General features: G+C 41.3%; 1 protein-coding gene across 3 annotated transcripts in view; it reads left to right on the top strand.

Annotated features, from left to right (window-relative positions):
* The first annotated feature begins 3,331 nt into the window (after nt 1–3,331).
* LOC107194956 (sodium/potassium-transporting ATPase subunit alpha) overlaps nt 3,332–22,969 on the top strand; it is a 102,920-nt gene continuing 83,282 nt past the window's right edge. For all 3 annotated transcript variants that reach the window (XM_015584669.1, XM_015584666.1, XM_015584665.1), the window contains exon 1: nt 3,332–3,655. In XM_015584669.1, the coding sequence (XP_015440155.1) occupies nt 3,626–3,655 (30 nt within the window). In that variant the 5' untranslated portion in view covers nt 3,332–3,625. The remainder of the gene's footprint in view (nt 3,656–22,969) is intronic.

Raw genomic sequence — 22,969 nt, 5'->3', positions numbered from 1 at the left:
AAATCTGGCTGTGCATGTTTGGCTGACTGGATTGTTCGGTTCACTTGGAAAGCACCAGGTTTCGTAGCCATCGCTTGTTCCCCGTTCGGTCGACGGAAGGGAAAGAGCCGCGAAATGGATTTGCCGATCCACGCCAAGACTATACGGGGACTCGGATTCTCTCCTTCGTATATATTCCTTTTCCCTCTTGTCTTCTTCGTCTGGCTTATACTCCTGTTCGAGCCTTCTACTTTATGGCACGCGTACGTAATACCGATTCCATCGAAGTCAGTGTGCCAATAAAGATTCCGAGGAGAAGGGGGGAGGGTGGACTGGGGCGTGACTCGCATATACCGTCTTGGACCCAGTTCCTTATCAGAACCCATTTCCTAAGCAGTTTAATTACATAGATATGTACCACATAATAAGTTCATTATGTTTTTTTTTTCAAAAATTATAAAAATAATTTAGGTAAGGTATATAACCCTATGTAAGGTCTACCCTTATAGAAACCAAAAAATACCGGTATTTATTTCGGTTTTCGGTAATATATCGGTTTGGGTATAGCTTCAAAAATCATACTGGATTAAGTCCCTGGCGTCGATGAAATTTTTGTGAAAGGAAAAAGTTGTTCAGAATATTTGTTTCTACGACATATTCAAAAATCATCGAAATCGGTGAGGAAGTAGTTTTTCGACAAGTTCACCAATATTTTTATATTTTATTATTCTTGTGGGGGGGGGGGGGGGCAGTCGCCTCAATTGCCCCTCTCTGGATCCGTCACTGCATGGATCGCGTTATTATTGTAAAGTACAGTGTCAGCAATATTTACCCCGACTCAGCCTCGATGATCGTGTTTACGCAAAGCTTTAACAGCCGCGTCGGGAAACTTTTTTCCCGATTTAGAATTATTACTAGGTCAGCGATCGTCAACGGGAAACGAACTTTTACATGAAACTCGAAGGGGAGAGTTCGTGTTCCGGCCACGTTTTCCAGCGACAAGTGTTGTTCAATACCGATGCAGTCCTATCGGCTCGTCAAGTGCTCGTAACACGCGGCTACGTGACTGTGGAACAAATGAGAGCCGAAGGAATAGAGTCGGAAGCTTGGTTGACACTTTCGACCCTACTGGTAGAATTAATTGGGCGTGACATTTATGAGCACAAGTCGATGTTCGCGTCGTTCCTGCTTTAAAAGAAAAAAAAAAAGAAATATTTCCATCTTATTCTGTAGCTACGACAAGCTTCGAATGAGAAAATCTTCGGTACTTACGCGAGCGTATTCGTTCGAGGTGAATGACTTCATCGCCATACCTAAAAGACGTGTGATTTCTATTTTTTTGTTTTCATATCTAAAAATATTTTCATGAGATGGTAAGGTCAATCGAATCTATTGTTAACCGGTATATGTTGTTTAACGGCCTAGTTAAAGCTAAAAACAAAATTATCGAGTCACTTATATGTACAGTAAAACTTGGATTAGTACCCGAAACGATCTACGGCGGTGCTTACAAAACCCAAATCAAACGCGGAAACAGATGGCTATGGTTTTTTAGACAACTTTTGTCATTTATTGCTGGCAGTTTGCTAAAAAATTGTACACAACTGGTTATCAGACTTATTAATATTGATTAAGTACCACAAATTATATAAACGGGTTATGCCACATTCAATATAATATACATTATGTAGTTAAAATTTGTATTATACTATGTACATACATATATCAGAGTAATGTCCAGACTCGTTTGTTCAATTTGTTCCTTGCCATTCTTACTTATTTGTGCCTAAAAAGTGCTAATATAGAAAAAACAAAATTGCACAGAAATTTATTTTCGATACTATATGTTTTAATATGTTACTAATAATGCATAAATAATATTAAATTTGATTGGAATGTTTATTTTGCTACGTTTTGCAAGTCAGGAGACGCTATAAATGCACAAACGTCTGCTGTCTATATTATAAGCATTAAGCAAGTTCAAAGAGCGCGCCACTCGTTGACGGGCATTATCGATTATTTCAAATTAATCGAACGCGTTCGATGTTCGGTGAAAAAAGCGCGCGCACAGTCGTCGCCGGCATTCGAACGCTTTCGCGGGTATTCGAACATTTTCGTGGAAAAAAGTGTGCGACATTTGACCGAACTTAATCAACCGGGATCAACGAGGGCAAAAATGTGCGGTAAGGTTAATACGCTCGGAATTAAAGCGAATCTCCCTTCGCCCCTCGACTGCTTTCGCGAAACTCGAGAGAAAGAGAGAGAGGCAGAGAGGAACGATCTTTGCCGAATGACACCTAACCTCAATCTCGTAAATTCGCTTGCTACATGCTACATATCTGCCTGGCAGGAAGATGTATATGAACAGGATGCGAAAGCAATGAAATCATCGGTCACTGTTCTGACACCTATGAGTAGCAGGCAGGTGAGATACAGCGAATTCTAAGGAATATTTCACACCCGTGTGAACGCTAACAGTAAATCTCTGAGCTCGGAAAGCCGAAGGAAAATAACGAGAAAGCGTAGAGTAGGCTCGCGTGCAGAGATATTGGTAACGTTAACATTACATTGTTTTTTGTAAGTAATGGTAGTCCTCACTTCAGTTAGAAGGTATTCGAACATACCTGCAGTTAATGCCCCAGGCAACTATGCCGGGCTGTAGCTTTAAAATGATAGAAGATAGGAAATAATTTCATAATTCATTACTAAACTGCGGATTTTTATGCAAAACAATATTTTCTAAAGTAATTTATGAAGACAGGCGGAAATCTAGGAATTTATATTCCTCTTAAGTATGTTATTCGGTTCAGATTAATAAAAGCATAAAATCTGCAGTCTAGTCATCACGGTACAGTAATACTTTTGTTTCGCACACTTTCTTCTACACTGAACAGTTTATTAGTAATTCCTAGTCGAACTTTAGTCATTGTTGTGTACTTTATTCAGCTTTAAAGTGGCCCCCATACGATACGAAACAACACCCTCGTATTGTTTTTAAATCTGCGAACCTACTCACACGTATAGACACATTGTTACTTACCTGTAACTTGTGTCTCGGCTCGCCACGAGCTCGTAGGAAAACCTTTGTCACCCGCACGACACCGTTGGTCAACTACCGGTAACATTTGACGTGTCGCGAACAGGAACGTAATTACTATTACCGAAAGTGAAAGAGGACGGGACACACGACGAATGTCATTGGCGCGGAATGCGTTCGAGAGAAAGAGAGTACAACCAATCACAGTGAAAGGAGTAGGGGATAGAGTAACGGTTTATTATAATTATCGAGTGAACGAGTGAAAGGGACTTGTATCGGTCGTCGAAAGTGGTGGGGCGCGTTTGTGGTGAGCCGGGGTGCCTTTGTGTCGCTTGTAAACTCGTACGCCTCTCGTAGTACACGCTAGTACGAAAAGACGTTTCGTGCCGTGACGTCAGCACGTGGTTTCGGTACGTGGTCGCGCGAGCCGTTGAACGGGACGGAATTTTATTCTGCAGTTACGAGAGTGAACGTGCCCGAATTGCACGCGTGTGTTCGATCGGAGTACCGTCAGTGTCGTGCGTATCCAAGAAATACATTGAAGATCGTAAGTGCAGCGCGTGCAGCAGGTTGTTGGCGTGTCAACCGACCGCCGTCATTGTTGTCAAGATGGCGTCGAAAGGAAAGCTGGCAACCGAGGTCAGTAACATTGTTTGATATTTTTTTTTCCGTTATTGTCCAACGCGTACAACGACGCAGTGTAGTACGAGCATGCGTACCACCGTTAACTTTACGTTCATAGATTGTTTTATCGATCGAACGATCAACGTTTATTTTGTCGCGCGCGCTTTGTACATTTCAAGCCCATGCGCCGCGCGTTCGTTCAGAAGCATGTTGTCAAACCACGCCCTTTGGTTCCGTTTCGTTCCGGTGACACTTTATCGACTTTCCTTATCGATCTGATTCTTCGTATTGCCAGATTTAAATAAAGTAAATATTTGGGAACATAGTATTCAAATTGGAATATCGGTTGCGTTGCTTGCCGGTTATTTTTATTTTAAATAACCGTGGGTATCGATTGAAAGAATCGACCAATTAAAACGATCGTTTCTTGACCACGACCGAGTAAGAAACGCGAATTAGATTGCTAGGAGGAATGTGTCATAAAGGAGACGTCAGACGTGTAATTGCATTTTTAACGGATGATTCTCTCTTCGCGGAACGAGAAACGCTACCTAACCATGGATTCAAATATTCTATAAATGAACTAGTCCAAAAAATAATGTGGCATTGCGTATGCAAACCACGATCGTTTTCCTACAAAGGATATAGTTGGTGCGCGTTAAGCGGTCTACCGACGGTGAATATTTCTTCCATGTAAATACGATTACGCGTGACTAATCTGTTTTTTATCGTATCGTATTACGTTCTCTGAAGGAGTATCAGTGTTATTTGCTGTAGATTTTTTTTCCGAATAGTGCACAGAGCCTTTCCATTAATACAACGAAGTGTATAACATTTGTCGTGATATTACCGGTTGATTTTTTCAACTTGAACTACAAAAAAATTAAATATATTGCCAACTAAAGAAACGAAAATATGAAAGATGACCTATTTGTTGATACAGTTGCGACTCATTGACAAGAATTCAATCACACGTGCTTTCTTTATCGACGTCTACGTGTAATTTACGACTTCCTAACTAAATTCTCGAATAAACACGTTGTTTCATCGCTGTTTCTATCTTGAAACATTCGAAGTATAAAGTTGACCCGTAAATACGAATGGGCGTGCCAGAAAGGATATAAAAGGATATTAAATTCTCGAAATCCAGCAGCAGTCTCCGAAGACCATCGATATGTGTCCTATAAAAACAGATATAAAGAAAGATTCTAACGAAGAGAGATACAAGGATTTTGGAGACAGTCTGAGGGAGTCCTTAGAACTGAACGTTTCTGTTTCTGAAATTAGCTTTTATAATTTTTTTTAGTTAGTAAACGTCATTGAACTTGTGTTGTCAAAACGAACTGACTGGGAGTAGATTAGATATTCAGTATAATTGTATTGAATGGTCTGGCACCTTACTTAACGACATAAATATTATCGCTCATGTTTATTTTACTAGAGTCGAGGCTAATATTATTTTGAACTGCAATCGATTCACTAGTATCACCATACAGAATGATACTAATTAGCTTTACTAATAAAATACTTCATAATTGTTATTTTTTTCATACATGTCGATTCCGTTTAAGTCTCTTTATTGCTACTACGATATTCGAATTTGTCGTTAAATTATCCATCGTAAAATTGATCACGAGACAAGCTAACCGATTTGTTCAACGTTACATTATTGATAATGCAAAAATATCTCGGTGGATTCCTCTCGAGAAACAGGTCAATAAGTTTATTTTCCATAATTTCATTTGATATATCTTGTTCAAGAACGGAATTTCGTGAAACATCTGTGATAAGCGTACCGAAATAGCTTGACAAATCTTATTGCCTGGGATCTGTGTCAAGATCTGACTGGTGGTCGTTATCCCACGGGACACAGGCATTAGTGACTGACACTAGAATCCCCTAGAAAATCCCACGCGGCGGTTTACTTTCCACTGCCTCTCTACCGAAACTTCATGACCAATGGCCGGTACAGTGTATGCGGCAACGATTGCGGAAGCGGTCTGACAAGTCAATAACTCATATCTAGATTATAAAAGCGTAAAATCATTAAATTTTTATTACCGTTCAACCCTCGTGCTTTTATTACCGGATCACCGGCGAACATGTCGCTGAATGTAATCGCAATAATTCTTTTATAACAGTTGCGAAGCGAACTTTGTGTCTTTCTCATTTTTCCGTCAGCCGTGTCCGTTATAAATGTATAAAATCCATAATCGAATTATTCGATCGAAGTTGGTAATGATATGAACATTTTATTAACTCTTTCATTCCCCAATTATTTAAAAATTATAAAAGAAATATTTTGTTGTATTTTTGTGTATATTACATGACACATGAATGAGTCACAAGAAGCAATTTTTCTTATATTCGATTAATCCAGTTAGCCAAACTTGCACAGTTAGATTTTGTTCAATGCCTGTTATAAGTTTTTGTAACCAGAATGGCTACGGTTTTGATTCAGGATCTACTATAAATACTTTGCGCGCAGAATAGCGGCAGATTGACGACAGATCCTATGTCATAGTCTGTTAAACAACCTAAGTTGACCAGAGTTGTGTTGCAGGATCTGTCGTCAATCTGCTGTCAATATGCTTTACGATTCTGTCAGCAGGCTCTGGCTGTAAAACTCAAGTCAAATATGGAAACTGATGACTATTTTACCATAGTATTTAAACATACATAATAATTCTTTTTTTTTTTTACGCAAGATTGATTTGGGGGAGGGTCTTCCGAGTTACGGTCTTTGCTCGAAGAACCGTTTCGTGTGGTGACCGCAAGATGGCAGAAGGTGGGCAATACAAGTGGTCCAATGGGGAGTTAAATTCCGGCGCGCGCCGCCGCGGCTGGCCGGGGTTATATCGTATGCATACGTATATATCTTTTCTCCTTTTTTCTCGCTCCTCGAGCGGTCCCTTCTCTGTCATTCCCGTCTCACCTTCGACGCTAATTTGAACGATACGGTTCGCGCTTATTATCGCTAAATTAGCCATTATGTCGTTATTTTAACGAGTCGATGTGTGTCAGGGGGCCGTGAACACGCTTCCATTACGTTCCACCGTATGTATTTCCTCGTCCGATTTCTCTTGGGCTTGATTTGGCACTCGTGGCCGCGAGAATCGTCACCTCTCGTAGTACCGTCTTGTTCCGACGTTTTCGTTTTACTTCTTACGGTTTCTTACGGTTCTTTACTTCTTACGGTGTGAGTTCAATAATAATTTACCTTTAGACACTTAACCCAGATAGCACGTGACGACTTAAAGACGCCTATTTTACGGCTATTTTAGGTCTAAGTCCTCTTTAAGCCGTCTTATCGTTTACAAAGATTCGGTATTTAACCCAGTTATATTCAGACAGTGAATTTGATTTACTTGTGTGTCACTTCTGAGTTTTTTGCGAGGCTGAAACTGGAGCTAATTCGAAGGGGAGGGGGTAGGACTTTTAAGGTTCTGAGATTTGTAACAGAGGGTGTATAGGACAGGGTTTAGGGAAGTTTCGGGGAAATAACGGTGGAAACCAGGACGACGGTGTAAGGGGCTCGTAGAATATGGATAACACGGGTGTTTACAGGTGCAGATGACGCGGGCTGGGTTACTTCAGCAACAGTAGCGGATTCAGGGAAAGCATGTATAAAACATTAGAGATTAGGGATGAATTATTCAAACATATGAATTGGTGGACAGTATTTGTCCCCCCTCCTCGGATATAGGTTTCTTCTCTTCGATTTAACTCGTGTACGCATATTGTTCAGCTCGCATTGACCCGAACCGCAACCGAATTTAAATCATATTTTTATTATCGAAATTCATAAGTTATAAGTAAAAATAACGAATAAAAGATGAACTAAATATTTCGTCATTTTTACTTTATTGAACGTGGTAAATCCAATTTTTATCATAAAATAATATTTCTTCTCGAACGAGTAGACACTTCGCAAACAGTATGCGTTTGACAGGTTTTATGGCTTCCCCGCTCCCCCAGTGGTGTGAATGACGCTTGGACAGTAATCGTGTAGAACAAGCCAGACGATAATCAAGAGGAGTCTGTACAATGATCTAGTTACAGTACAATTTAGTCCACAGTGTATTAATTTAATTATTACTCGAATGGTGCACAAGGCGAGGGGAGGGTGTGCAAGGACGATCGTGCAACCCTGTTCCCGTTCCGTGACATCCAAAGGAATAAGGAGCTTTCGAAATCGATCACGATCCCCGCGGTTCAGACGCCGTGGAAATTGCATCGTGCAGATAAAATATAAATTCCTCCACATTACACCGAGGCCGCGCGTGATTTTCCAAGCGTGTTCGCCTCCGGGTGGGCACTGTCGATGAACATGGCGGTTTCCGGCGGCGGTGCAGCTATCTCTCGATGGCACTTCTTCTCCTTGACACTTTCTGCCCGATTTAATTCCAATTATCTGTCAACAGAATTTACGATACAAATGAAAATCAACGGAATATCTGCCCATTGGGTTGTTTAATATTTATTTTAGGACGTGTTAAATACATCGAAATTTATCTTTTGTTTCTCGATGTAATATTGCTGATGGCATACTGTCGTTAACCTTTGGAGGACGGGGTAGGTTTCATCGTGACTGTGTTTGTATTTGCGAGTTAGAACTTTGATATACAGAGTGAACCACGAATCGTGATCAGTAGAGATTACTCTATTATTAGCAGTCCGATCGAAAATGTTTTTATCAGGTATAACATGGTTTCAAGAGAGCTTTAACGTGATTATAGCAAATTTTTTGTCAACTCTTTTTTTTTTCCTGATTTTTCGAGGTCACCTTCAATTTTTTGCAAATGCACAAATTAGATTACCCCGCGATCTAATCGTAAGTTGCCATTCTTCCAAGAGATATTCTCGAGGGTCCCTTGGATCGAGGGAGAGAGGATGCCGTCGATATTGGGGAATCAAAGTGGCTCCACGGGGGATGATCCAAGGGGAGCGAGAGAGATAGAGGGAGAGAAAGTGGTGGTAGTCGTCGGCGGTGAATCATATTAGAGGAATATTTACCAGTTTGCATTACCTACAGCTGCCGCGGCTTCCAGAATTCATATTACGATCGCTGTTGTTCTCGCGGCTTCCCAGGGGCACCATCTGCACCCCCGCTAGAAACGGCCCTGCCTACATTAAACGAATGTCTACTGTATCCCGTGGATTCCGAGGTCAGACCCGTGGCAGTGAAGCGTGTGTCGTCGTCGGCTAAGATTTGTCGTCGTCGTCTCGCGAGATCTGGCTCGATCCAGCTGTTTTAATGGCGGACTTCCGCGAGACGATCACATTGTATGTGTGTTGGGGTCAGCCCACGCGGCCAGGGATCATAATTCCTGGGAAGGAAACCGACGCGCGCGGCCCTGCACACATTGGCCCTTTTAAACATCTTTAACGTATAATTCGTTGTCGCATCCGCACACGCGTGTGCTCCTTCTTCTTGATTATTTAAATGCTGTCCCCGTGGTTTGTTTTTTTTTTTTGTTCCCTCCTATCGATTGTGGTTGTCGATGGATCCTTCCTTTTCGACTTTTCTTTTTCTGGATTGCAAAATATCCAGCTGGTTCGCGAAAGGAAACATCGGAAATGAGTATTTTTGTGGATTGAGTCTTGGTAATGAGTAGGGAGATCAGATCATTTAATTGAGGGGGTTCTGTGCGAGGGGGTGCAATGGCAGAAAGTATTGAAAAATGGGATTTTCTATTAACATATTCAGTATAGGTCGTAATTGTTTTTTTAATCTCTTGGGAATGAATTTTTCTTTGTGTCATGTTTTCAGTAATGTTTCATTATAATTATTCTAAAAGACAGATCTATCAAATGCCACTGGAACCGTTCATGACTGCTAAAAAAAAACAATTTGGACCCGAAAATGGAAATTGTCATTTGTGGTAATTGCATGTTTTCTACACGCGCCAGGCGATCGAATATTTATCTTGCCTCTCTCGTATTATCCGTGGCGGGACCCGCGGAACAATATTCAAATTCGATACGGTTCTCCAGAGATAACGGCTTATCCACCACCGATAAAATTACGCAACAACGACACGATAGCGTGCGCGCGCACACGCGCATGGTAATGGGTTTAACTATAATTAAGAGCCCCTCGAAAATTGCGCGGCGACCTCCGTTGGGTCGAATCCTCCACCGCCTTCGAGGTTTAATTTTGCAAAAATTTTAAGGACTCGCAGCCTGTGGATGTTTCGGGCCGTGTTGACAGGCTCTACGGAATTGAAACAGGAAGATGCATTATTGAAAGAAATAATGCAATTTTTTTTTATCACCTTGTACATCTGTAGAAAAGCCTGAGTTCCGTTTCAGATGAAAGGTCAACTGGTCAGGATTAGCAACGGATGCACCGTGCCGAATTTAGCGAACCCGATAGATAACCGTCCCGTTTTACGAATAATTCCGTCCGCGGTCAAGTGTCAGCAATTTCCTGCGATATAAATTCTTCCAAAGGGCCGTAATATTCCCGTGTGGTGTCCCCGGTCGCGTGAATCGTGAAAATTCAGGGATCATGTGTAGGGGGGCAAAAATATTAACACATCAAATGCCACAGTGAAAAAGGTCGTACCTAGCCAGACACACTTTATTTTGTTTTTAAAGTCATAAATTGTTGGAAATGTATGCGTTTTGTTTATAGAGGCTGTTGGTCGTGTTTCAAATTATACTGAAATATTAAATATTACGCAAAAATGTGTTGTAACTCTGGGAAGGGTGGGGAGGGGGAAAAATCCAATTTTTTTCTTCTAGAGTGGGGCAAAAATATAACACATCGACTGCCACAGTGAAAAAGGTCGTACGTAGCCAGACGAAACTTATTTTATATTTTGTAATATACAGGTATCACCGTAGAACGTTTTTCTGAAGTGTAGCGTCGGATTAATAATAAACGCTTCCACAGCGCAGAATTTTGTTTACCGTTACACAACGAACAAAATGAAAAATTTCTCCAATTGGATCACGAATTTTTACGTTATTTTTATCACCGTTAAGATGTAAATTCAAATCTGGGAGGTGGAGGTTTCTTATTGATCGTTTCCCCAGATGCCGTCGCGAGTTTTCTTATCCCCAGCGACGCGAATTTCACTGGTTTTTCTAGTTTTTAATATTCTTCGTTACACGCGCGAGGTTTTTACGATAAGTACGTACCCTCTCGGAATTGCGATCGAAATACATAGCCAGGTCCGAGGAGGTTCCTGGCACAAAGAGCCGATTTCGAAGTATACTTTAATATAAGAATCTTCTCGTTTTGTCCGTTGTCGTAAAGAAACGAAATTTCCGAGGAAATTTCGGGCGATATGAAACCTCTCTCGAGTAGGCGTAGCAATTTATCGAGATTTCATCGAGGGCTTATCATTGGAATTGGGGTGAATAATCTTACGGGTGTGTAAAATTTCGTTTCTCGAGTTTGAATTCGCTTTCCCTCACTCCCCCTCCGTTTTTTTTCTTTTCTTCGAATACCGTGTCATCCCCTCGATCGACAAGGGTGAACGAATCTGGGAGACGGCACCGTGAATATCTTGGTTGTTTAAAATTACTCGAACGAGAACGAAAGCTAGAATGACGAAGGGCTGAACCTGGGGTACAAATGAGAGGTCTGTGGGCAGAGGTGGGGAGGGGGTGGAATGAAAACGGAGAGAAAAACTGTACAGTGTAGACTGTACAGTGATAGTTGCTGTCGACACGAAATAATTCTTTGGACTCACGAACAAAATGATGTTACTTGTTAGTATATTACAGACATCTAAATATGTTTAAATCATGATCAAATACTTTATGAATGAATCGACATTTGTCGAACAATTATTTAATCTCATTAATTGTTTAGAGCTCAAACACATTTAGATACTGCTGGTTTTGCACTGTGTATTATTCGAATAAAATTCTGTCCAACTCTGCTCTTGGGTAGGTCTAATGAACATTTTGTACAAATATTGTATTAAAATCGGTGTTTATCAGTCACCGTGGTACCTTTGTCAGTGATTTTCTGACAAACTAATGCCTCGAACGAACAAATTTTCTTTTTTCTTTCATTTTTTACTCGATTTATTATTACATGTAGAATCACCATCACCTGCCACGGTTCTACCACCCTTTGTATATCTGGTGGTCTTCGATGCGTGGAGCACGTGGTGCTTGTGTGTACAGTATCGTGCGCAAACACGTTGCTCCTGGCGAACCATGGCTTGCCATACACCATCCCCCACCCCCTCGTCTTCTAATTATGCACGAGGGGGCCCCTCTTCGGCGCGCAGTTTGCCGTTGCTACTTTGACGGGCTGCTGTCACGTCATCGCTGCAAAGAGCCATATACACGCGAGAGACACGCTTTGCATCGCGATCGAGTGGCCCCTGACATACACCACTATGTGCGGCGTCACTGTGGTCAATTCTTCTCAAAAATGGGAGAAAAATAAAGAAAAAATAATTATTCCATAAATTGAAAGTTGCTGTGTAAATTGATTTATCAGTGTCTAATACGTATAATTGACAATTTTGTTTTCTATTGGACCTTATTACTAACTGCATAATACTGAAATAATTGGAAATTTGTTCTAAATTGTTTTAAAAAATTGAAAGTCTGCCTTTAAAGTATGACGGTAATCAATTTATATCTTATCGTAAATTTTATAATATATTTTTAAAACTTTTTGAATGCGTTGGAATGAATTGTTTCTAGTTGCATATAGTGGAATTGTCTTTGTCTGTTGTAAAGTATTCTGTAAATACCCAAGGCTGGGTGTACACAGAGGACACGTGTAGAAGTCGGGTGAAAAACTTATAAAATTTCCAGTTACGTTAGCGGCAGGCACGCTTTTACGGTGGTGTTGAGAATATTCGTTAAGCGAATCAAGCGTGTTAGAGGACTCTTTGGTCTACACGACGATTAAAGTCAACCTCCCAAGAGGGACCTAGAGAGAGAGACAGAGAGAGAGAGAGAGAAAGGTAGAGGGAGCTTTCCATCAGGAACTTTTTCGAAGTTCCTGGAAAATTTTAATTAAGGGATGGGGAAAAAGGCTTTCGTGCCTCGATGTAATTACAACCGAATTAACAATGAATTCATAATTATCCCTTGTCCCCTAATTGCAGATTTTGTGCATTTGTAGCCTATACGGCTCTGTGAAATGTACACTAAAAGCAATTCGAATACTTGCATATTCAAATTGCAGTAGAATGCGAATTTAATATTCGAAGTATTTGAATTTTGGATTGTACTGAATAGGAATCTGAACATAATATATTTCTTTACATATTAACGTGAAACTCTTTTCTCATTGACCTTTACAATTATTTATTTTTCAAATTACTATTCGGTACAGTCCAAAATTCGATCGCTTCTATTATTCGAATATTCCAATAATCCGAATACTTCATACTATTTGAATATTCAAATATCCGAGTACTCCGTACTATTTTAATTATTCGAATACTTCGTACTATTGGAATACCTCGTACGATTCGAATACTTCGAATCACTCGAATTATTCGAATAGTTCGAATATCCGAATACTTGCAGCTCTAATCGGAATTCCTGGTGGAGTCCATTGCGCGGAAATTCACCGTTCGAATCCACATCGGATTTTCATTTCGTACTGTTTATCGTTCGTCGAGTCTCCGCTGTGTTTCCCTTGGAAATTTTTCACTACAATAGCAGTGGTGATTGGACTCGTGACTGTGGAAAAAACTGTGGGGGGTATCGTGGAAAAATTCCGGGGCCGATTTTATTGTTCCGCGAGACACGGTGAATATAACGATCCACGTATTGTTCTATCAGACGACGGTTGCCGAATCACAATGCCCCCGTCGGAATGATAAATAAATCGATGGCCATTAACCGATGGGGTGGGGGGTCTGCAATCGTAACTCTTCCAGCGAGAGCACCGCGAAATTTCCGTGATCGTTATCGGGGAACAATAGCACCGGAACCCCTGCTCCTTCTCCATGCGGTAATTGTATGTTATTTCGTCAGTAAAATCATCGTCTCCAGTTTCCGCGATCGGAGCAACAATTATGGCCATCGGGACACGCGTGGTATAGTAGGGATCTGTAAACATGGAATAACGATCGTAAACAACGGTGTTCAGAGTCCGAAAATCCTGGCCGACACTAGTTGGTAATATTTGATATTGCTAAGTTGTATTGCCCTATATTTTAAAAATTCCTTATATAGGGTGGTTCACTAGATATTACCATTTCGATTTATGTGACTGTTATTAGTCGTAGGATAAAATGGTTCACGTAGAGTTGAATGGTTTCGGGAGGGGCACATTCTGACGTTAGTAGTTTTTTTAGACCCTCCTGAAATAATTCGACTCTACGGGAACCATTTTATGGTACGGATAATAACAGTCACGTAAATTGAAATGGTGATATCTGGTGAACCAGCCTGTATATACGATACAGATACGTAAGACACATTATGTATCGCATTGTATATTTGTAATTACTGGACTACTCATGTAAATAATTGATAGTCTTAGTCGTTAATGACCCTTAGTTTATGCGGCAATAAATAAAGAAATTAAGAACAGAATATTTGATATTCTATTCGAACTAGTTGGAAAAGTAGGTACCGAAAGATATTTGAAGAGCGATTGAAGTTTCTGCGAATTCGATTTATACAAGGGTATTTCGAGCAGAGAGTGGGCGTGCAGACGTGATCGTGTTTGTTCAAGTGTGCTTTATTATTCCACAACTATCAGAGTTTTATATAAAATGCATATATGTGTATAGGGTGTCCTCATTTGAACCTTTACACGAAATTGTCTTCTGAACTATTCGTTATTCCAAAACAACGTAGAATCTGAATTGAACGGGCGAAATACGAGAGAATGTGAATTTTCTTCCGGTGTTCGACGCTTAGTGTAACAGTGGTCAACGAAGCCGTATTATTTCGCAGCGTGCATGTTTACTATGCGTACGCATTCTCTACCGTGAATCGATTTGCACCGGCAGCTGGCTGGGTTAATTTAATTGAAGTTGAACGCGCGTTGAAACGCCGTGATTTTTATGTCGTACACTCGTTTTGCTTGAATTTCGATGATTTTACTTGGAATTAGATTGTCGTAATTAATTATTATTATATGGACGAACACGAATATTCATTTATTCAAATATTCATATATTCATATATTCCAATATTCAAATATTCAAATATTCAAATATTCAAATATTCAATGATTCAACGATTCAACGATTCAAAGATTCAAGGATTCAAAAATTCAAAGATTCAGAGATTAATGATAATAAATTCAAGCTTTCACCGTAGGGAACTTCAGAACCGAAATCCCGATTATACATGTAAGATTCGTCATTAATGTCCAAGCTAGTGTGCAATCCAGATCGAAAACATTCATTTTTCAATCACCGTGTTAAATCCATCGGCCTGTCACTAATATTATAAAATGCACTCTACTTTCTTTCCATTCGCGGTTCCACTGGTGGAACAATTTAGCAATGTTTCATAACATCGATTATAAATAGCAATAACGAGAACGATTCAAAATAAACGCAATCAAACTTTCTGGACGGGGACGAGCGTTTTATTTAAAAACCAGCAACAAGTTTTGCGTGTATACACGAGCTCAGCGAATTGGGAATGATTTCACAGTGCGGGGAAATTGGATTTTAATTGTCAATAAAACGACAAATGTCGCTGCGAATGCTGGTGTCACAATTCACATTATTTATGGGACTGGTCGAAATGACAGAAGAAGCGAAATTCGAGACAGCTGCTCGAAGATGTTCGGAGAAGTTTGTAAGATACTGCATCGTCGATTCACTTTGTTCCTTCCATAAGGGCACAGGTCCGTTGAGAATGAAAAAAAAAGAAACTTGGAACATAGTTAGATCAGAAGGAACACTCACGGAATTCGCTGCTTATAATTTGTTTCCCCTTTGCTCGCCCCTCGATGATATCGACCAAGTTATTAAAGTCGAATCCGTAGGATCAAGGGGTGGGATGGACGGGAATCAAACTTTTTAAAGTGGACGCCATCCCTCGAACGTTTAACTATGGAAACCTGGATTCACGTACACGGCACACTTCGAAACTAATTATCCTCCCCCGAGATGGCAACCATTTAAGAATCTTCTTCTATATTATATCTAGGCGACTTGTTCAATATTCTCGAAAAATTTTATTAAACAATACAGCACTGATATCTTCATCCCAGAAAATTCAGATTCAACGATCTTGTATAGGTGTACTTGAAGGAACAGATATTTTTGAAAGAAAGAAAACCATCAGTCAAAAAATGCAAGTGTCTAAGGTTAATAACTCGGAAATCGATGCCTCGAATGTAATTTCGTCTTAGTTTGGCACGTAGAGTCCACCCTCTGAAATTGTTCCACATTTCTATTAACACCTTATATATAAACAAACAAGATGATAATCCAATTATCGTTGTTGTTGTGCACCTCAGAAACATCATGAAACTTGCTATTCATGCGCTTAATACGCCTTTAAGAGGCACGATTCTCGTATTTATACCGGCTGAAATTTTCATCCGGATTCAACGGAAGAATAGATGCGCGAGTGTTTGTTTAGTAATTTATTTCCCCTGACGATGGTGGGAATGGGGAAATGGAACTGGCCGTCAAGGAATTAAATATTCATCTCACTCGCGCGGAATTTCATTGGACAGGGAGTTAACCCGACAGGTAGACAAGCTTCACCGTAACGCATAACAAATCGCCCGGGGTTTTGCTGATTAGGTGTGAAACATCGGACAAAGTTTACGCGGGGACGTAATCATTTATTAATAAACGTTTAATCTCTCCTCGTGCTTGGTGGTGGTCTTCTGGTTCCGGTTAATTTCCTCGAGCAGACTATCGGCAGAACATTATAATTAGACCGCCGAAATTTATGTATACGTCACTGGTATCTGTGGATTTTTTCATAGATGACGGATATATACGTCACTGATATCTGTGAGCCTTTTCATAGATGACGGATATATACGTCACTGGTATCTGTGAGGCTTTTCATAGATGACGGATATATACGTCACTGGTATCTGTGAGCCTTTTCATAGATGACGGATATATACGTCACTGGTATCTGTAAGCCTTTTCATTGATGACGGATATATACGTCACTGGTATCTGTGGGTCTTTTCATAGATGACGGATATATACGTCACTGGTATCTTTTAGGCCTTTATGCGGGTGACGGATATATACGTCACTAGGGGCGAAACGTTCAAGAACGTATATACACATCTCGTTCGTTAGATTCCGTCGAAAATGTCGAAGCGATTTTAATTGAAATAGCAGTCTGGTTCACGAGCGTGCGCTGGGAGGGCTGGTCAGCAATTACCCGTGATAATCGAACGTTCGCCGGTGTGGACAGGGAAAAGTGAAGAGATCGTGAAAAACTAACGCAAATAGACACGCCAGTGTCCACCGTTGCTAAACGTTGAAAACAAAGGCGGGGAACAGGTGGGGCATAATTGGGGAGAACAAGGTTCGATTGATGTTCAACGATTCTTCTCGAGGCTACTCTCCATCAAAGATAACGTGGGCACCGTTTGTACAGGTGTAATTTTCGTTCAACACGGTTGGCGCCACCCACAATTCGCCACGTTGCATGAATATTGAAGTAAACAATTTTTTTACTCCCTTGAATGTATAATAAATAAAGGCCAAGAAAGTTATTTTTGATCATATCTTCTTTGAATTCTTACAAAAAAAATTTCTAAATATCCTTATTTTATTTTTGGGCCGCGCAATAGGAAAAGGGCTTCAATATCAGGCGTTCGATTGGTAATTCCACAAATCGTGATGCAATAATTTTTATCGAACGTTGCTCACGGAGACCTACGAGATTTACGTACCTATCCGAGATCAACTGTTACACGTATACACGGTGTAGCATAAATTCCGAAAAAAGCAAAGAGGAAGAAAAAAACGAAACTAGTTCAATTGTCACGTAGAAAAAAACAGAGCTCTCTCGGGAGAGGTGGAGATTTTCCATCGGGTAACGGATTGATTTTCCGGCTCGGTTTCCCTCGGCAACGGAAGTTAATTCTAATGTGAAATTGTGTGCGCTTGCCGTGGGCAGCCAGAATTCCAACGAATGTTCGTTGCCCCGAAGGCGAATTTTTCTTCGTTGCTCGGTCGTTTACCATCGCACGACGGTTTTCGTTCGTTCCGATACACACCCCGTTCCGTTGCTCGCGATGAAGAATCATCATCCGGGGAATATTTCACAAAACGGGTGCAGGAAAAAGGAATGCATCCGCGACGGTTGAGCTAATATTTGTGCCACGGCGACGACGGTGGTTTAAGACGACAGGATCCTATCCTTACCCCCCCCCCCCCCCCCTCCACCCGTTGCCGAGGCATCTTTCAATCCCTTTGACACTAAAACCAACCACACGCTGGTTTCTGTAATAAATCCAATCCAGGAATATACGAGATCCTGTGAGCAGAGCATCTGAATCGCGTGCAAGGTATAAAATACAGTATGTCATCGATGAGTGCTCGAAGGTGCTTCTGTACTGACAAAGGAAGGACCCCAACTATCCGACTTCGATTTTAGCGGGGTTTTGTAAGATGATGGTATATACATGTTTCTAATGATATACATGAAATATTAGGTGTAGGCATTAGATAATTTTGAAGATATAAAGAATTAAAGTTTGCCTTTAAGATGTAACTATGAATACAAGTCAAAGTCGTTTAAGTATTATCTCTCGGAGTACGGTCATTTTAAATGTTCGTGGGAACAGTGGTGTTTAGATCCGTTTGAAATCCCATACTTCCTTCTTTTCAGACATACTTTTAAAAGAGATCTTTAAATAAACATCTGCTTTTTTAGACGACTAAATGTGAATAACTCCTAGCTGAAGTTATATTTAAACATTGATGAATTAAATATGGCTTTTCAAAACTCGGGTCCAAATGTACTCGTAAATCGGAGGTCTTGGGATCGAGTCCCGTTCACCGAAATATTTCTTGTTTTACTTTGCCAACGCAAAAGTAGTATTAGTGTGCCGGAACGTTTTAACCGCATATTGCAAAAAAGGATATTCCCCCGTCCGAATTAAATTAAATGGTGAATTTGTTATTCTTCAGACCAATATGATGCACGTAGATTAATTAACTAAATATTTTTTCTTAAATATAATTAGACCAGTTAAGAACTCAGGCGACAAAATGTCGCGGCGAACGACGAAAGCAACAATGATGCGCAACGGAAGATCGTCTCTCTCGCGTCAACCCTTTGAACGCGAGTTTATCATCGAAAGGGGCACGCGGGGTTGCGTGTCCTACCGTTCGATTTTCATTCCCTCCACTTTCCCGAATCGAGTGTCCTTCACTGCGAGCAGCCCTCGACGTAACAAGCCCCTTCGTCGTCAACGTGGATCACCCGGTGCACAGCCCGCTCTGTTGGCCCCCGCGCGCGTGCATCGTCCGCGCCGGGAAGGACTTCGATCGGGCCACGGTTGCAGGTGTGGGGGGTGCGAAGGGTGGGGGATGGGGTGGAGGGTGGATAGGGGGATGGAAACTCGAATTACACGGGCACGGAAATCGGAATCGAGGGTGCGAAAAATCACTTTTCTCCTGATCCGGTTCCCCGGGACCAGGATTCTGAGGGTCGAAACAGGGGTGGGGGTGGGTTAGTGACCGGTCGGCTGGGGGAAGAAACCGCGAGAAAGTTGCAGTAGTTTCTTCTTGAAAGGTGGGGGGCTAGGGGGTGGCGATGAAAGGTTTAGTGGTCCACTAACACTACTTTTGTATTAGGGTATGTGTCCCAATTATGGATCCTCTTCCAATTATGGAGCCTCTGTATTAAAATCATCATGAAAATACATGTATAAATAAATATATAGAAATTTTTTTATTAAATTCGATCATTAACAAATAAGATTCAAAATGAGAAATGATGATTTTAATATGTATTCTTCGATATTCAAACACTTCTCTCGCGTTATAAAATCATTGCAATGAAAACAAGTGGAGGATTAAATATTTTAACACGAGATAACCACCTTTTTAGTGACGTACAGCGTAATTCGGACCCCATTGTATATATAAATTTTGCTTTAGCATTCAAAAATTAGCACATAACGATGACATTGTCGGGATATTTAACCATTTAACTCCTTCGGTGTTGCACCGGTGCAACGCTCATTTTAACAATGCGTCAAAGTTAGTCGGTTAATATCTAATTTTTGATGCATCAATTTTTATCAAATATTCACAAATTTTGATCAACTTTTATGAAGTAAACATCAACATTTACGATTGGGAAATTCAAGTATTCCCTCCAGAAATGAATAAAAAAAATTTCCAAATAGCTCGATTTACAATCGATACATTCTACTTCCAAATAACAAGATACAACCTATCACACCTATCTGTCTCATAATTTCGGAAAAAAATGAAATACTTAGCGTTAACTATACAAAATTTCGTACAATTCTCCCTCAGATGTAATACACACCTTTTTTCCCTGCACAAGCTAGTACGAAATGCAATTGCTGGGTGATCAAACTGACAGCACGGTTATTCCGATTTAAGTAAACGGTGCGGTCCAGAGTTTCTGCTCCGAGTGTACGCAATCTAGGGGTACCAGAGGGTGGTGGTAGATCGAGATAAGAATATCTCTAATTGGACCTACCTTGGGGGAGGGGGTGGGGGTGTGAAAAGTCGAAGAAGAATTCAGACTGGAGGAAAAGGGACGAAAAAACGACCGAAAAGACGATCGGTGAGAGTGAGATGGAACGAGGAAGGGTGTCAGAGAAGACCGTCCAGGAGGGGCAAGGGTGTAAGTTAAGGGCCAGAGGGGGTATTGGAGGAGGAGTGGGGGGTGGAGGATATATTCCTCCAGCAGTAGTCTGTGACGGTGGTGGAACGGTCGCGTGAGAGGGGATAAAGCCCCGCAGTGCGGCGCGGTCGATACAACTCCCATCCCCGCGCACGGAGGTTGCCAATCCTCCCCTTCTCCCCCCATCCTGTCCCCCGACCCGTTTTCCGATCTCTCTTCACCGATCCTCGCGCCTCGTCCGTTTCTTCCTTCCGTTCTTCCCCCTTTTCCTACGACTCTGTTCGTCATCTTTTCGCTGTCCAGAGGGGTTTGGGCTGGCGAGGGGTGCCCCCTCCCCTGTTCTTCGAGCCTGTCGTCATTCTTTCTCCTCGTTCGCCCCACTACAGGGTTGGTTGGTTGCGGACTGATTAGTGTGAGCGCCATCTACGGCGGTTTCGTGCTCTCGTCCGCTGGCGGTGGCCGTTGCACCGAGCCCCTAACGGAAAAGAAGGTCGAACACGACTGGGAGTGACGAGAGTCCCTGTGACCGACAAAAGCACGAATGCAGCAGCCTGACTTGCCTGGTGGCCACCCCCGCCGGTTCCACTATCTGCTATTCTTTCCCCTACTTTCAATTCTTTTTTTTTTTCTTCTTGTTCTGTGTCCTTCTTGCACGTGTGTACGCTGCACACTTATATGGACCAGATGTAGACTTCCATTGATAAATATTAGGACTGTTATTGAATACAGTAAGGTTTCGATGAGTGCGACGAACCCGTGACCAAGTGGTAGAAAGGCCTTTCCCTATGCCACCATTTTCCTTACCGGAAGATGAGTTTGCTCGTGGAATGCAAGGTGATAAATGTGACCCAAAATATAGATACAATATAAGTATAGATTACAATTTGAAAAATGGAGAAAAATGTGATTAATTAAAGTAGAAAGAAAAAATACAGAATTCACCAGTGAATGAACAATATTAAGTAAATTAACATTTCTATGCAGTGTCGCAAAAATTGTTTGAATATGAAACAAGGAATTGAAAAAAAAATCAATACTTAAACATTTTCCTAATACTTAATTTAATGTTCGTTCACTGGTACGTATTCATTTCCTGATGTATCCACCCTATATAATTTCTTATGAAACACAGATTTTTCTTCCATACAGATTAGGTGTCTTAAAATTTATGAACGGCAGTGTACCTTCATCTAACCCCCTGCAACCCTCTGTGTTCGTTCGTCGAGCAATTGCACAGCTTAATGCCGCGGCGACGCTGAAAGGGGAGGGGGGTGGGGCTGCGGGTAGAGGATGAATCGTCCAGGGAGGGGTGGGTACGACTCAACGAACGAGCAGTTTATTCTCTCGCCAGGTATCGATATATTCCTGGACCGATCGACGGCTATTAACGACCCTCGACAGAGAGGACAGACGAGGGAGAGAAACGCGCAGCCGTTTGCGATTATTTGAATAAATTGATCTCGTTCGACCGGTGGTGGGTGACCCGGATATGTGGCTGGTCGGTCGGACCGAATTTTCAACACGCGTTGCGCCCACGAAAAGGGATTTAACTGCATGTTCACAGCCAACGAATTTACTATTCGGAGAGGTGTTTCTTGCGAGGATGTTCAATTCACTTCAAAGAATCGATTCTGTAAAAAAATCGACACCAAAGAATCGATCTAAAAAATTGTAAAAAATCATATATATGTATATACCTATATGTATATACAGGGTGTAACAAAAATGTTTGAGGTCCCTGAAATGGGTCACTCGTAAGGCGAGTTGGAATAAGTTTTTCCTTAGCAAAAATGTTATCCGAGGCTTTGTTAACGAGATATTAAAGAAAAACCCCGACCAATAAGAGCGCGAGTTTGCCGGCTGAGTGGTCGGGGCTATTAGCCGTAGAATATAGCGATTAGTTTATGAAATATTTAACGTTCAGTGCCCGAGGAATTTCGGACACTCATCAAGGATTTACTGTATATTCCCATCAGGAACAAGGTCTTCGAAGGATACTGCTGTCCCTAATTCCCCCTGTCTCGTGCATCGCGTCACTTCCAAAGAACATCGATCCTTCCACGGAATCTTTCATGGAATCAAGAAACCATGAGAAGCAGCAGTTTTGCTTGGCGTCGCACGAAAATTAATCGCGAGAATTTACTGGGAAACGTTACTCCACCTTAATTAGCGGCTTAAAGTAGCTGCAGAGAGCTGGGATAATTAAGGAGCAAAGCTGCGCCGGAAGAAAGAATGATAAACGAGAACGTGGCGATGGGAGGGGGGAGGGTGAGGCACTTCGTTTATCAGTCTCGTGATTATGATACCAGCTAAACGACGCATGCCAGAGACCAGAAAGATTCATGGGACGGTCCTACAATATTTCGCGTTTCAGGTGTCGAATCCTGCTTTTTTTGTTTTTCCGGTAGAAATTCGAAAATCAGAACCCTGCACAGTGGTCTGGAGAGCGGTTTTTTCGTGACCGAAAATTGAATCATGAAATATCCTGGAAAATTTGGCACTCTGTAGGGTACCATTCTGCACTGAACCTATTGAAAAAGAAAAAAAAACCAT

Source organism: Dufourea novaeangliae, unplaced genomic scaffold (assembly GCF_001272555.1).
Source record: "Dufourea novaeangliae isolate 0120121106 unplaced genomic scaffold, ASM127255v1 scaffold8, whole genome shotgun sequence".
Lineage (NCBI taxonomy): Eukaryota > Metazoa > Arthropoda > Insecta > Hymenoptera > Halictidae > Dufourea > Dufourea novaeangliae.
The sequence above is the reverse complement of the archived record's forward strand: the minus strand, read 5'-3'. Positions and strand labels throughout refer to the sequence as shown.